This window comes from Solea solea, chromosome 9 (assembly GCF_958295425.1).
Source record: "Solea solea chromosome 9, fSolSol10.1, whole genome shotgun sequence".
In the NCBI taxonomy this organism is placed as follows: domain Eukaryota; kingdom Metazoa; phylum Chordata; class Actinopteri; order Pleuronectiformes; family Soleidae; genus Solea; species Solea solea.
Genome location: NC_081142.1, coordinates 18,470,822 through 18,486,688, shown reverse-complemented (window position 1 = coordinate 18,486,688; position 15,867 = coordinate 18,470,822). Strand labels below are relative to the sequence as shown.

Below are 15,867 nucleotides of genomic sequence, written 5' to 3'. Positions count from 1 at the left end.
TCAAACCAAAATTGAATTGGCCTAAATAAAAAGACAAAGTTTAAGTTATAAATAGTCATAATTAAAAGGATGTTAATAAAGTTTGAGTATGCCCATGTACTGTATATAAATCCAGTCCATTAAATGCATTGTTTTTAATATGTTGGAAATCCAACTGTTAATCATGCAGATATGTGTGTAGTTGTGTAATATGGGAGGTGTTTTGTCTCATAATGAATTCATTTATGATTCACAGATCAATGCCGCAGGTGCACTCTTGCTAAATTGCCGTGGGGATAATAGAAAACTCCTTAAATTTACATTCTGTGGATGTGTGTTTATCTTCAGGTCTCGAGTCAAGCAAACTTGAACTGTGACTTATTTTTCCAATAATTCTTTATTCTTCATTCTTCATTCATTCTTATAGCCTCTTTGAGTGTATACAAACAGAAATGGGGAACAAAATTAACATAGTAATTGTTACGTCCCTGGCCTAGGGAAACCAGTGTAGCGTGTGTGTGTGTATGTCTTCCACTTTGTCTTTCCAAAGAAAAAATAAATCTAAAGTCTGATCAAACAAGTGTATTAGTTTTATTAATTTTCGGAGACGATCACTGCCAAAATAACAAACCAAAAATTGTCTTTTCAAACCTAATCTTAACTGCAAAAAGAAAACATTTACCTAAGCTCCTAATTGAAAACAGGAGAAAAGAAAGATGAAACACAATGGCTTCTCTCTCCTACTATTGTTACCTTTTAATTTAACTGAAAACATATTGAAAATAGTAAAATAGTTGTGGGAATAAATCTAATTCTATAAGTACTCTGTGTTCTAAGGGTTAATAAAAAAGTGCATTTTAACACTTCACTGATCTGCATTTAGCTCTGTATTACTAGAATAGGGCTAGTATTCTTTTTTTTTGTTATGTGCCCACCAGTGACACTTTCAAGCCTTGGTCCAAGGCTTGAAAGTGCAGCACTTTTAGACTCACTCACTCGTAGGGGGACAGGACCTCATTCCCAGAATGTAAACAGTGTCCGCCATCTTTGCTAACAGGGTAGGCTAACAGGACCAAGTGTCACTGGTGGGCACGTAACACAGAAAATAATGAAAATATTTCTCAACTCAGGGGAAACTGAGGTGGGGAAGCACAATTTTTCCAAAATACTAGCCCTATACCCCTAGTTGAGAAATATCTTCATTCTTTTCTTTGTTATGTGCCCACCAGTGACACTTGGTCCTGTTAGCCTACCCTGTTAGCAAAGATGGACTACATGTTGGTGGCAGCTGACTTGCCTACATCTTAAATAAATAATTATGAACAAAAACAGTATATAGTCAGTGTGGAAAGGTTGCACCGACATTTGTAGTCATGAAGATGAGTCTGTGTTATTAGAGGAAAAAGGAGTGATAGTAGAAGAAGAAGAGAAAGAAACTGGATGCATGGGTAACTGGAGAGACATGAAATTTAACTTGTGTTTCTTTATTATTATTAATGGCCATCATGTGGTCAGCCCAGTTACACTATAATCACCAAAGGAGCAGCTGAGATCTTCAAATGCAGCAACAACATCCCATAATAGTCCTCGCTCATCAAGAAAGTGGTTGTAAACAAACTTTATACACATTCTGGGGGTAATTGTTTCATCCCCTTTAAGTCTAAGACTAGACTGGTGCTCCTCCTTACAGGAGGACTGTTTGTCAAAGTCCAATTTTTTATTTCTGTGTCAGCAGCTAAAATGGGTTGAGCAATGGTTTAACATCTGGAAACTAGTCATTTGAGAGCCTTAAGTTATGCTTTACAGCGTGCTGACTCAGCGTCGGCGTGTACCGTCCCAAGCTCCGGGACAGAGATTAGCTCTGCAGTGTTGGTGCGGGGTTACACGTGTGATGATGGAGCACTTCTTACTGGGGCCGTGAGTCAGGATGGATTCGCACGTCTCATTTAGCTCGCCCCGATGCCTCAGATATTGGAAACAGCGCTGCAGTCATGACGCAGAAAGTGCCTGTAATTACTCATAATTGAACAAATGCAACCAAAACCCGCGTAGAACAAGGTCAGCGAAGTCGTGTCAGTCAGGTATTTTAATTATTATGAAAGCTGTAATTGCAATTCTGGCTGTTTTTGTCCTGCTTCAGACATCATAGATAAGCTGTGTGTGTGTGTGTTAGAATGACATCAGATAATCCTCTATGTGCAAAACCTTTATCGTAACCCACTGCCTGAGGGTATTATTACCTAAGTGTAGAGTACAGTATGTGTGTGTGTGTCTTTCTATGGGTGTGAAGATATTTTGACAGCTTTTCCCAACTTCAAAGAGAGATTTTTTGAGGATTTAAGAGTTAGAATTATGCTTGAGTTAAGGGCCAGTGGAATGCTTTATCTCAGTGACTGTCCTCATGAGGAAAAAGTGTTTTTAAAACCTGGAAATGATGTCTTATTTTGTCCACATTTTGTCCACAAACCAAACCTTTTTCCACCCTAACCCATTTTTTTATACTGTAATAATAAGTAAATCCAAATTGCTGTTGATCCTGTCGTTTCTGTTATTGGCTGCAAAACCAACTGTAGACAAAAATGATGGGAATTATGAAGTGAACATGGCACTCAAATGTCTTGCATTTCGTACTCCAAACATCCACCCTGACTCATGCAGCAGCTCTGTTGTAGAACACAAAGCCTACAGTGTAGAGCTCTCCATTCATGAAAAAGTGGCACTGCACTCATAATAAGTGGTGTCAATAAACACAGTTTTCTTTTCATGTTAAGTATTTCCTTTTATTCGTTTTTATCCAGTGACATGAACCACTTTCCAGATCTCAGTAGAAATACCTTGGTTTGATTCGGACTTTAATTGAAACAGGGCGGCTTCCTTACTGTTAAGTTAAGATCAGTGCTGGTCAGTGTGGTTTAATGTACTTGAAGACTAACACCACGTGAGCTACAGCTAACCGCTTATCTCACTTTTTCTTGCCCTGAGCAAATGTCCGGTACAAAGTCCAGTCACTGGTTGACGAAGCTGGTCATGCAGCAGAGATAAAAGAGCTTTTAAGGCAAAACAAATATTCCCAGGACGTTTATAGCCTACATTTATTCAACTAGAGTAGATATAATAATAAGCTAATTTTGTAACCAGAAGACAAACCAGTTACCCATATATCCCTGTGTCAAATAGGGATGGGAGTCAGTATCGGTCAGTGTCAGTATCAGGTCTGAAAAGCATTTTAGCTGAGTCATGTTTGGGCTCTTTATTTCTTCTTTCTGGTAGAACAATATTTGTTTACACAGTTGGTAAATGATGTCTTTGAAATGACTTGGCACAAATGTGTTCGTTAACAGCTTCATACGTTCATAAATGCCCTAAAATGGCTGTGTCGGTATCGGTAGATACTCGAGTTTGCGATAGCGGTATCGGGATCTGACCCAAAAAGGTGCTATCGTCCCATCCCTAGTGTCAAATATTGTAGTCAGCAACATGGCATCATAACATTGGAAGAAATTAATTAATTGTAGGTGTCAAAACTGAGTAAACTGATCACTTCACTCAGACATTTTAAATAAATTGCTCTGTAAATAAAGTCCTGATGTTGATTAAAATCTGGGTGCTGCCAAAAGCAGAATATTTGGTTTGATGACAGTTTGAGTTGCAGTTAAGCCGTTAGTCAAAGCTGCAGATGCAACAACGGGAGGGAGAAAAAGTGTCCTCATACCTCCGCGTCTTCTGTCTCTGAGTGGTGTTAGTGCAGCTCTTTGATGCCAGGCTGGGTGGCTTCCTGTCGGCCCACAATGTGGAGCAGGTTACCTGTTTACCTGCATGGCACACGTGCTGTGGTTTCCCCACTTGTCAAGACGGGCTCAGGTATGTTGGGCCTGCCACAAGGAATGCAGGGGGGGGGGCTATAGAGAGCGAGAGGAAGGGCGCACCACAGAGAAGAAAGTGAGAGCCAGATGCTTTTGATCGGAAAAGGAAATTAATAGCTAAGCCATATGGTCTTGATGTGGTCTCTATGTAAGCTGTTATACATTTAAAGGGGAAACACAAAAAAAAAAAAAAAAGTTTCATATTAAATGGATTTCGCTAATGATTAAGTGCAAAATGCCCGGCGGCAGAAAAAAAAGTATCTGCAGTCTTTTTCTAATGCAGTGCTTAGCTCCAGGTTAGGGTGGTGGGAACATCTGATATTGCCTTTTCATAAAAATTCCACTGTGAAATGAGTTTACCCCCATAAATTTACATCAGGCTTTTCCAAATAATCAATATCGAGGAATGCACCTCATCAGCATTCAGTAGCAGCCTAACGAGCTGAATATACTCCGTGATAATCCATGTCTGGGTTTTGCCTCGGCTGCATCTTTGAATCATATTTTACAAACTCACTATAGACTCAGGTTGAGTACCTGAGCTGCTAGTTAGATATTAGATTTTACAGAGGAGATACTGAGTGTGCAGCAGCTCTAATATGACGCTGTGTTTCAACCACAGGTTCAATCTGAGGAGCACTCAACGGAAGGACTTATATAAACTGTATAAACTGCTGTAAAGGAGATCTGTTTTGTTTTTTTGGACTATGTTATTTTCAATGTTAAATTTGTTTACATTGGTCATTCGCTGTCGGGACAGGGCCATCAAATCCAGGACAAATAGATGTTAGAGCTGTGAATGCCACTTGCCTTCATCGTATATCAGGGTCATAAATAAGGATCTAATGCAATATCACCAGATTAATGCAGCTTTTTCCTCACACATCATATTCTGTATATACTGTATATAAGTCTGGCCTTTCTAAAATCCCTCTTTTATATTTATTTTATAGACTTCCTTCAGTTGTTTCACTTCTTTTTGCTCAGTATTGTCCTATTACTTTTGCACTGAACAGGGTTGCATTGCAATAATAAAAGCTCAGTGCATAAAGTCAATGCATAGGACTACATGAAGTACTTGGCATAAGATATGTACCTGTGTGATCTAAATATGGTTACCAGTATGGTTGTTATTTGGGTGGTAGGGAGTGGGGAATCAGATTTCCATGACACTGCGATGTATTACACACAGTAGAGCAATTTCCATGCATTTAAATTGTGCATTATTTAGAGAATACTTTCTATACTCACCCAATATAAACAACGTTCACAGTCCAGTGGAACAGCTGGACAACTCCCGGAGCAGAGAAAGGCCTCACTTTCGTACACAGCCAGGTACAGTGCAGACAGAAAGCAACTTCAATATCACATCTCATATCATTTCATTCATTCTCGATGGGAGATACAGCAGATTATATATAAGTCTAGATGACTTCCTTCTCCTTCCTGTCTCCACACATGAAATCTTAGTTGTATACTTGTACGTAAACCTGAGTAACTATAGATGATGCAATTATTATATACAGTATAGTCACATGACATGAGTTTGTTTTCACCAACGTAGTGGCAGGGAAAGCCTCTGCAAAAATAGGATGGAAACTTTCTGAGGAAACTTCCCTCATACTACTTAAGAATGCTTAAAAACTGCAATAAAAGCACGACAGCTCTCCACCATCTCATCTCATCTTTCACAATTTATTAATACAGCTGGCGAGAAGACAAGTTGCCTGACATATTGACGTATTGCCGGGTATACGTGCTGCCAATTATGCAGCAGCACACGTCTATGGATTTTAAAAGTCTAAACGGCTTCCTGCCAAAATGGCGTTGTTGGGTAACGAGGGTTGCGTGATGAGATTGCGTGACAACAGCTACGAGAGCTCTCGACACCTGCGCAACAAGCATTTACCCTTCAAACTGCTGAGCGACCGGGTTTTTTGAGCACTAAAATTCACTTCTGTGGTTTGCTGTGTGTTGTGTGGGAGATCTAAAGAGAGTTGTGTGGAGCTGATAGACTAAATTAGCGTTGTGTCAACTCATTTGATGATGATTGGAATGTTTTTTTTCATCATTCTTCTTTTTAATTAAAAGAATGGAATGAAAAGATTAACATGACTGAATAATGTGGTGGAACTCATAAAATGTTGGTGTGGATGAATTTAAATTGGCAGATATTTTAATTAGGGGTGTCAAATTATCACGTTAATTGCGATGAATTAATGACAGTCATATTTAGCGCCTTATGTTTTTTTAATCGTGTTAATCTAATTTTTTATCTCTAACTATACTGTTTCTGTTTGCGATTTCAAAAACGCCCCGACGGCGCTATTAATAAAGGTAAAGTGTAAGAAGGAGTTTGCTTACCACCGAAGCAGCTCAAGTGTAGCCTAGCACGTCAATGCAAAGCACCCAGTGCAGCCACAGCTAACGTTAGCAGCAAAGACGTTAGCAAGTTAGCGAGCCATAGCAAAGCTCTTCGCCAAACTTAACTGGAGGAGAACAAGTCTGTGACCGACAGGCTACTTTATAAACCCTTTCGAGAGCTTACATCACAAAAATGTTTGTATACAATGAAAGGGTCTATATGGACCTGATGTTTTATTTTATTTGTACTAATTATTTGGAGTTTGACAAAAGAAAACAGCTTAATTTAAATAGCTTCACCTGTTCAAGTGTGTTAAAACAATAAAAGACTTTATAAAGCCACTTTTTGTTATATATCAATGTTTTGATCTGCCGAAATTATGAATTTAAATGAAAATACATCAAGTTGAGGGCTTTTCTCAGCAATGTTTAGGTGAGATTAAAAAAGACATTAATTAGATTATTTAATTACAGATCATAATTAATTAATCTCTCAAGTTTTTTAATCGCCTGACAGCACTAATTTTAATTTCACCTGCTTTTTTGTTAAATATATCTGAGAAAGACAGTTTTGCCTCAAACGCCAAAGAAGAAAAAGACATAGAAGATGAGGAGGACAAATCAGTCCGATTATCGGGCCACTTTTTTATTTTCCTCTACTCGAAACACATTATTTCAAGGGTTGTTGAGCAATCACTGTTGATGTAGAGCATTGTCTCTGTTGAGTGCCCCAGTCCCTAGTTTGTCACTTTGTATAAACAACCTCATTCCAAGCAGAGCCTTTTTAGTTGCTGAAAGCTGTTCACACAAATTTAAAGGGTTGTGAATGGTAAAAATGGAAAATATTTCACCTCTAATAGAGACACAGGGAAGACAACCTGTCAAATAAATTAATAGGCAAACATGAGGAAACCTGTCATTATTCCCCACTAATTCTCACTCACTCACTCACGGCCTGTCCCTCTAGAATGTGTTCATGTTTTTTTTCCCCCCTCATGTCTATGAGACTTGAGGCAGCAGAGGATGAATCACTGAGGGTCCACATGAATTGCATCCCTGCAGGATGTGGACTTCTCTAAATATATGCTGAAGCTTGAGGGTAAACATCTGCGTGAGCAGCCAAATGCACCTGTAGAATCTAAATGTTTATCTCTTCTTTTCCCGCCACCAAACCCTTGAGCAAGGCACCTTCCTTTCTCAAAGACGGCGCCTCGCTTCAGGGTCACAGATGAAAGTGAAGACGCACAACGTCTTCTTGTCTTGTTACCCACTGGCAAATTTGCATGTCTGCAAGTTTGTGTAACTGCGTTGCCACTGTGCTCATTTCTGTTTTTCCCAAGTAAATTAAGGTTTTTATAGCAGGATGCCAGCTGTTCCCATTACCCAGCAACCCAGGAATGCAGTAAAGCATACGAGTGTGTGGTAAACGCCCTGTGTCGTCTGGGTTAGTAAGCAAACCAACAACACAATACTAACGTTTGCTGCAGGAACATCACCCAAGATGATGCCTGTTGTGATAATGTGATGCTTTCAGTGTGTGGAGCCCTGGAGCTGCGTGATCGTCCTTAACGCTACACAAAGTTAGGGGCTGTTTTTCTTTCTTTTCTCGTTATGTCATTAAGAAATCAATAAACATTTGTATTCTTTTTTAAAAATACAATGGGAAAAAAGTAGAATAAACATTTATTATTCAGCTTTGTTGCAGGCCTGATAACATTCTTATCAGTAATGTTAATTGTTGTGGTTTGAAAAGACAATATTTCAGCTTCTATGGGACTTTATGTTAGAATTAAAGTGTAGGAAAGCAAATAAATTCAGTACAAAACATGTCACTTGTGTAGTGTCTTAATTGGCGGCTTTTAATTTTCGTTATTCCCATCCAAACATTTCAATTACAGTGAGTCTCTGACAATTAATGGAACGAACCACAACAATAGCATTAGAGCTGCAACTAACGTTTATAATAATCTATAATCGATTAATCTGTCAATTATTTCTCTGATTTATCGAGTAATTGTTTCCAGTGTTTCAGCTCTAAACAGCATCACAGTTCATCTCTAGATTAAGTGAAAGAGCGGAAGCATCCATAATTTAAAATGAAATAATTGTCTCACCACGATTTGAATCTCAGCCTTTAACCTAACCAGTTGCTCAGAAATGAAGTTCAGCCTCATTAGGATCAAGGTTTTTGTCTCCATGAGGTCTTACTGGTCCTGACAAGGTCAGTGTTTCTGCCAGAAAAGGTCCTAAAAAGGCCACAAATTCAAGGACAGACACAGAGACACACACACACACGCACCAGCAAGTGCCAATGAAAGATTCATAGAGCGGTGATGAAGACGGCGTCTCCTCTTCTGCTCCACTTACCATGGTGGACAAATTCTGCCCCAACCCACACCCACCCACCCACACACTCACACACTAACACACATTCACACCCACACAGACCCTGGCATGCACTGTTTCGGGACCTGCTAAGGAAGGAAGAGACACTGCTGCGGGATATTTAATCACCCTTAACCTTCCTAGATGTGAACACACACACACACATACACACACATATCTCGAGGCATCTCAAACTGTCAAGGGACTTAAGCTGAAGACTGATTTCTAGGCTGCCTGGCAAATAAATTGGAAAATATCTTCATCATTAATTTCCCTCATGGACCTGCTCACCTCTCTTTAGGGCAGAAAAACATGTCGGAGACGAGCAATTTTCCATCCGGTGCTCTTTATTTTTACATCTCTGTGGTAAAGATGAGCGCACAGGTTGTGGGGTAGTCGGAGAAGTCGGTGTCAAACACATTCACATTCATCGCTGCCGATTGTCTGCGCAACAAGCCGAGCCGTTTTCTCCCTGTGAATGATTCCTAATCACGCATGCACACGTTTGGAAACTTAGCGACTTAGAGACTTTTAAGCCTGGTATTCACACTGTTTGTGTTAATTAGTCCATCCATCCTTCTTCTATGGCTTTATCGTCTACATGAAGGTCACGGGAGGTTGCTGTGCCAATCTCAGCCGACATAGGCGGAGATAGGCGGTGAACAGCCTGGACAGGTCACCAGTCCATCACAGGGACAACCATCCTCTCTCACACCTGCAGAACAAGCAAACAACATGCACAAAGGCCCTTGTTTCTGACCACGTCACAAACCCGGGTCTTCTTGCTGCAAAGGCGAGCAAGCTAAACACTGATTTTGAAAAATAATATGTTTCATTTAAATCAATTTCCTAAAAAAAAAAAAAAAACACAAGCCGTACAATAAAACAGAAATGACTAATTGGACAATATTGTGTTTCATCGCTCCGCTGTACAGACTCTCCAGTCTACTGGTCTATTCATGGAAGTATTGCGTCATAAACCTTTGGTGCCTTTTCACCTTGGCATTGTACATGGTCCCACATATTCAATAAACAACCATAATAATGTTGTAAAACAACAACAACAACAACAACAACCATCCACTCTCAGACCTACGGTCAATCTAGAGCAGGACTCTCAAACTCAAATGACCTGGGGCCACTTAGCATCGAGTCTGGTCCAGTGAATTTTTTGTTCACTTGACTGTTGAGTAGGGGGTAGATATGTTCACAGAATTTCAAAATAAAAGTGTTTGTTTGGATTTATAGCTCATAATACAAATGTATTTATGATGCAACACATAAAAAATAACACACAGAAATAACTCATAAGTTTATATTATGTGGCGGGCCAAATTAAATAAATCGGAGGACCTCTGATCTAGAATGTCCAATTTGCCTAATTCCCAAATCTGCTTGTCTTTGGACTGTGGGAGGAAACCAGAGAACCCGGAGAAAACCCCCACACACACGGGGAGAACATGCAAACAACATGCAGAAAGACCCTTGTTCCAACCAGGTCCCAAACCTGGTAACCACTACACCAACCGTGTGGCCTGTGTTAACTCTTAGAACACAGAGAATTTTGGCTGCTTTCTTCCATGATTATGTTTAAACACACAGTATATGCAGAGGCTATAAAAATGTGCAACATAGAGTGTCTTATATCCTTTTTTTCAGCACAACCTAGGCAATCTGATGAAAACAATTATAATTCTCACCAGAGTTCATTAGTCATTCATGTAAATCCAGTCGAATGAAGTACACTCATATTGATAATTGATGCGCTCCATTTCCCACCAGGTGAACATCTGAGGATGTGTCCTCAGGGTCCGACCTGCTGCACCAGCGCCATGGAGGAGAGCCTGGCCGGTCTGACCGCCAGAGAGACGGAGGGACTGATCCGAGAGGCCGGCAGGTCGCTGCAGGCTGCTTTCAACGCGCTCTACAGGAGCTTCGACAGTAAGTAGACGTTGTGTTTGTAGGTATGTGTTGTTGGTTTGTTTCTGTGTGTATGTGTGTGTATGACTTACTCATTACCGGCTGTGTTCAATAGCAAAGCTTCAAGAGGGAGCCCGAGGGGGGGGGAGTCTGACATTTGTATGCTGTGTATTTGTGAGTCTGTGTTTGGTACGAGCGCAGGCTGTGCTCAACACTCAATACAGCGGCTTCTGTGGTGATGGAGTATGTGTGTGTGTGTGTGTGTGTGTGTGTGTGTCCTGTGCATCAGGGAGACCCCTGCCTGGGTGTTATAATGAGAGTGGAGTCAGCCAGACACAATGAAATGTGATAAGCCGATCCCCCGATCTCAAAGGGGTGCGCACATACTTGCGTATAAACACACACACACACACAGAGACACACAGAGACAGAGGGGTCTCCCCCTGGGGCAGTGGCTGGTTCAGCTAATGAGCTGTTGACCCATTGAGGAGCCGAGTCTGCAGATCACTGCACACCAGAGGAAAGAGAGGGACGGAGGGAGGAAGGGAAAAGGACGTATCGAGTGAGAAGTGCCACTGATAACAACGGGGGAGACGGACAAATACAGCGAGTGAGAAATGTGCCATTAGTACAGAGAGGAAACTGTGAATCCAGTCAGAAAATACAGAAAGAAGAGAAACCAAGAGGCTTTGGGTGGAGGAGTCAGAGGAGGAGGAGGACAGTATTATTAGTCTGGAGGCAGCAGGCCACCTCAGCAGCAATAATGTGGCCGTCCATCTGCTTGTGGTTAGAACAGGCTGGCAAGGGTCCACCGCCTTTGAAGAAGGAGAAAAAAGCCAAGACCAATATAGTGCAGGGACACTTACTGACTCGCTTATTCTCACTTTGAATCTGTGTGGCATCAGAGAAAACAACAAAAAACCTTTAATAAATAAGATAGTTTGACGTGTTGTAACTCATCTTCTGTTGACCTGGGCAGGAGCGACAGTATTTCTTTAAGCACATATTTATTGCTCTTCATTGGATAGCGTCTAAAACAAAATGACATATACAGTAAAGCTGAATATTTTTTTATATAAACAATGGCTGGAATGTCTGTGTGAGATGAATGTGCGTGATTATTGCTGTCTCTCTCTCTGCAGGTCGTTCCAACTCAATGTTTTTTTAACAGTCTCATAAACTCTTATTTTTTATGACATTCACTGCAGTGGCAGACAGCTGTTTCACTGAATACAGCTGCTGTGCATTTAATCATTTAGCGACTAAAGTGCAGTTTGTAATATATGTTAATTTTATGTTTTTTTATGTTACTCTTCTGCATCTATTTGGTCTTTAATGTACAGAAACAGTGTAACAATATTTGTATGCTACGTTGTCATCATCATTAAAATCAGACCTGAGTAAAGGAGCGCATGTGTGTATACACCAGCAGCACGGAGGGCGTGGGGTCAAGAAAAACTTATCCCATCAAACTGCTATAATGACTGGGTTATTTAAAACAGTAGAATTCACCTCTGAAAGTATTTTTGGGCGCTTTTTTGTAAAGCTGATAGGCATTAAACTATGATAATGATTAATCTGTTGATTATTTTCCCCATTTATTGTACTTGTTTGGTTTCATAAAATGCTGAGTCATCCATGTCTTGTGGTGATTCCGTTTTAACGATTTATTTCTTACATGGAGAATCAAGGAATCAAATAATATTCACATTTATGAAGCTGAAAAATCAAAGAACCTCAAAACGATCGATCAATTACCAAAATATTTTAATTTAGTAATCAATTAATCGTATAGTCTGACATCTGCTCACAAGTTACATACTTCATTTATGTGAAGAGCACAAAACTGTGTTTTAAATGTAAATTCTCCATCTATCTTTCCTTCCTTTGTCTGTCTCCCTCCTCCTCCTCCTCCAGCCTATTTCACTGAGCTGCACAGTAATTCTGAGCGCTCCCTCCAGGAGGTGCTGTCCCCTCTCGGCCCGCTGTACTCTCAGAACACCCGTCTGTACGGGGACCTGTACAACGACCTGCGGCAGTACTACAGAGGCTCCGCCCTAAACCTGGACGAGACCCTGTCTGAGTTCTGGTCCCGTCTGCTGGAGCGCTCCTTTAAATCCTCTGCTCCACCAGAGGTGAGTACAGACGTAGAGAATTACCCAGACACCAAAAGGTTGAAATCACAAAGATGATTTTGTAAACTAGTTCTTGTTCTGTTCTCGTTCCTTTATTGCCCTCAAACCCTCACTGACATGTGGGAAAGATCGTTTATACCGGTCCTAAATGATGTCTGCCACTGTCGCATCTGTCCTGTCAGGTCAGCCTGTCGGAGGACTACCTTGAATGCGTTGCTAAGCAACAAGAGACGCTGCGGCCATTTGGAGACATCCCGCGCGACATGAAGGTGAAGGTGGTCCGGGCTTTTGTCACAGCACGGTCATTTGTCCAAGGGCTGATCGTCAGTGGAGAGGTGGTCAGGAAGGTGTCGCAGGTGAGTGTGTCTTTGTGTGTGTGCGTGTGTGTGTGTGTGTGTGTAGGGCAATATACCAGAAAGAGAGAGAGAGAGAGATACTGAGAGTTTGAGATTGACCGTTGCTGTTGCAGTGAGAGAGAGCATCATCTCTCTTCGTGAGTTTGCACTTGGCTGACTCACACGACAGCAGATATGATGGATGCACTGGCGTCACACCCCAACTGTCAGAAAAAAATGTCTCCACCCTGGAAAAAACAAGGAAAACAAAGATCATCAGAAATGTACTGTCATCTGCCATCAGAACAAAGCTCCCTTTTTGAGAGGGACGACGACGTCCTTGTCAAATTATGGGTGTGATAATGTTTTTTTACTTAGTGTATTTTTTTTTTACACGACTTGTTTGAACAAGCTTTTTTGTTTTTTTTGCGCCGTCCTTTCTTCGTTTTAAGCCTCACAAGAATCCTTACAATTACTGTTTGTGCTTCTTTGCAGTTCAGTTCAATTCTTGTTCAGCCCCGTCGCTTTTATGGAGTATTATACATGTGACAAGTTACAATCTTTACTCGCTATGTAAGTGCGTTTTTTAGAACTGAAACAGGCACTTTCCTCTGCTAAACACTCCTTTCTGATCATAGAACTGTGGTTGAATTGTGCACTTGCTGTTTAACATCAGAAACTACAAAAACTACAAAACTAAAGACAACAACACAGTGTTGATGCACTCAAAACCCAACACTGTAACCGATCACCACCGAAATCCAGTAAAATCTCTCTTGTACGGTGTTTTTGAATCTGCGGCGTTTGTGAATATGCAGCTTGTTTCTCCTCCTGCATGTGTTTTGGGTCGTTGCAGTGCCTTTGCCCCTGTCAGCCACTGTATTCTTGGGCCATAACTTACGTACATTCTCATAATTATTCCATCCAAATCCTTCCTTAAATGTTTGAGATATGTTGCTCATAAACAAAACCTTCTTGTAGGTAAAAAGCATCTTTTAGTGTCTGCCTCTGGTCTCTTTAAACAAATCCTCCACATCTACACTGTTGTACGTGATCTCTAATGCAATAACTTCCATTTACTGATCCTCCTCTGAAGCCGTATGGACACTCCCTGGTGAGGCCCCACACCACCCCCGCTCTGAAAACACTTGGTGTAATCCATCAGCTCTGCATTGATTTTTGTCAGCGCTGCATTATTCTTATGAGCGCAGGCATTTTGAATTGATCAGCGCTTAAATCAAATTTCTACACAACAATAATATTCCGGCGACATATTGACAAATTGACGGCGACTCTGTGTTGACAGTAATTGATTCTGCAACTCGGGAAAGTTTTCAACAGTCTGCTGAGTGACTTGAATATTTTGCATCCAGAGGGTTTCAGACGTACAAAACGCTCCTCTGCCCTGACTGTGGAGCAAACTTCAATCAGATCTGTCAGAGGTTTGCTGGTAAAATAACTCCACTGTGGAAATGGACACCTTTCATGACTCGAGCACACGATCAGAAGCCGAAGGTGTAACTGAAACCGTGGACTGTTTAAAGCTTGACAAGAGGGGGCCATCACCGCCCTTGTCTTCAGGCTGTGTCACCTATAATTTCACAATGTTGTCTTCTGTGATCTGAGAGTCAAACAGGGCTCACTAGTCTCAAATGTTACACAGTGTCTTGCTTTCATAAGCTGGGCAGTTACCTAAAAAGCCTAAACTGTTAGGGTTGCCTCTTGGTTAGGTTTAGCATGCGTCTCGGTAAGGGTTAGCATGCCTCTTGGTTAGTGTTAGCATACCTCTTGGTTAGGGTTAGCATGCTTCTTGGTTAGGGTTAGCATGCTTCTTGGTTAGGGTTAGCATACCTCTTGGTTAGTGTTAGCATACCTCTTGGTTAGGGTTAGCATGCTTCTTGGTTAGGGTTAGCATGCCTCTTGGTTAGGGTTAGCATGACTCTTGGTTAGTGTTAGCATACCTCTTGGTTAGGGTTAGCATGCTTCTTGGTTAGGGTTAGCATGCTTCTTGGTTAGGGTTAGCATGCCTCTTGGTTAGGGTTAGCATACCTCTTGGTTAAGGTTAGCATGCTTCTTGGTTAGGGTTAGCATGCCTATTGGTTAGGATTAGCATGCTTCTTGGTAAGGGTTAGCATACCTCCTGGTTAGGGTTAGCATGTCTCTTGGTTAGGGTTAGCATGCCTCTTGGTTAGGATTAGCATGCTTCTTGGTTAGGGTTAGCATACCTCTTGGTTAGGATTAGCATACTTCTTGGTTAGGGTTAGCATGCCTCTTGGTTAGGATTAGCATGCTTCTTGGTTAGGGTTAGCATGCTTCTTGGTTAGGGTTAGCATGCTCCTTGGTTAATCCAGGTAGCATTTACGAATATGAAAACCAAAGTGCTGTACAGAAGGGGGCACAGGTGACATACAAACATCTGAAAATAGATAAATATATGAGAATAAAAACAATAAAATGACAGTAATCAGCCGCTGGAGCTCTAAGGGTTAAAAACAATACATTTTCTGAGTAGTTAATGGTCTCAATCGCTAGTTTTATTTCCTTTTTAATAGAAAATGATGTCAATTATGTAAATCATTTAGAAGAAAAAACATGACAGATGAGTGGACACTGGTGTAATTGACAGCTGGTGATGTCCAATAGGAGTGCGGTTGCAAAAACTGACATCACAAATCTCAAGGCTTCATAACGGGAGTTCATTTTGAAACCAAAACACTACACTCATTTTCATATACTGTCAATTATACGTTGTTATGATGGCGTGAATTCCTTGTTAAAAAAAAGAAAAATCACTTCACTTTAAGGAGCACATTTTTGAATAAAGACAGAACTGCATTTTATTGAGATATAATAATTGTTAAATGACTCTTGCAATGATCAGTGAGT

At 40.9% G+C, this 15,867-nt stretch overlaps 1 protein-coding gene across 1 annotated transcript in view; it reads left to right on the top strand.

Moving 5' to 3' along the window:
• Positions 1 to 15,867, top strand: part of LOC131466180 (glypican-1-like) — a 45,032-nt gene that overhangs the window by 22,528 nt on the left and 6,637 nt on the right. The window contains exons 2-4 of the mRNA XM_058639368.1: positions 10,374 to 10,532; positions 12,429 to 12,646; positions 12,829 to 13,002. Of these exons, the coding sequence (XP_058495351.1) occupies positions 10,374 to 10,532; positions 12,429 to 12,646; positions 12,829 to 13,002 (551 nt within the window). The remainder of the gene's footprint in view (positions 1 to 10,373; positions 10,533 to 12,428; positions 12,647 to 12,828; positions 13,003 to 15,867) is intronic.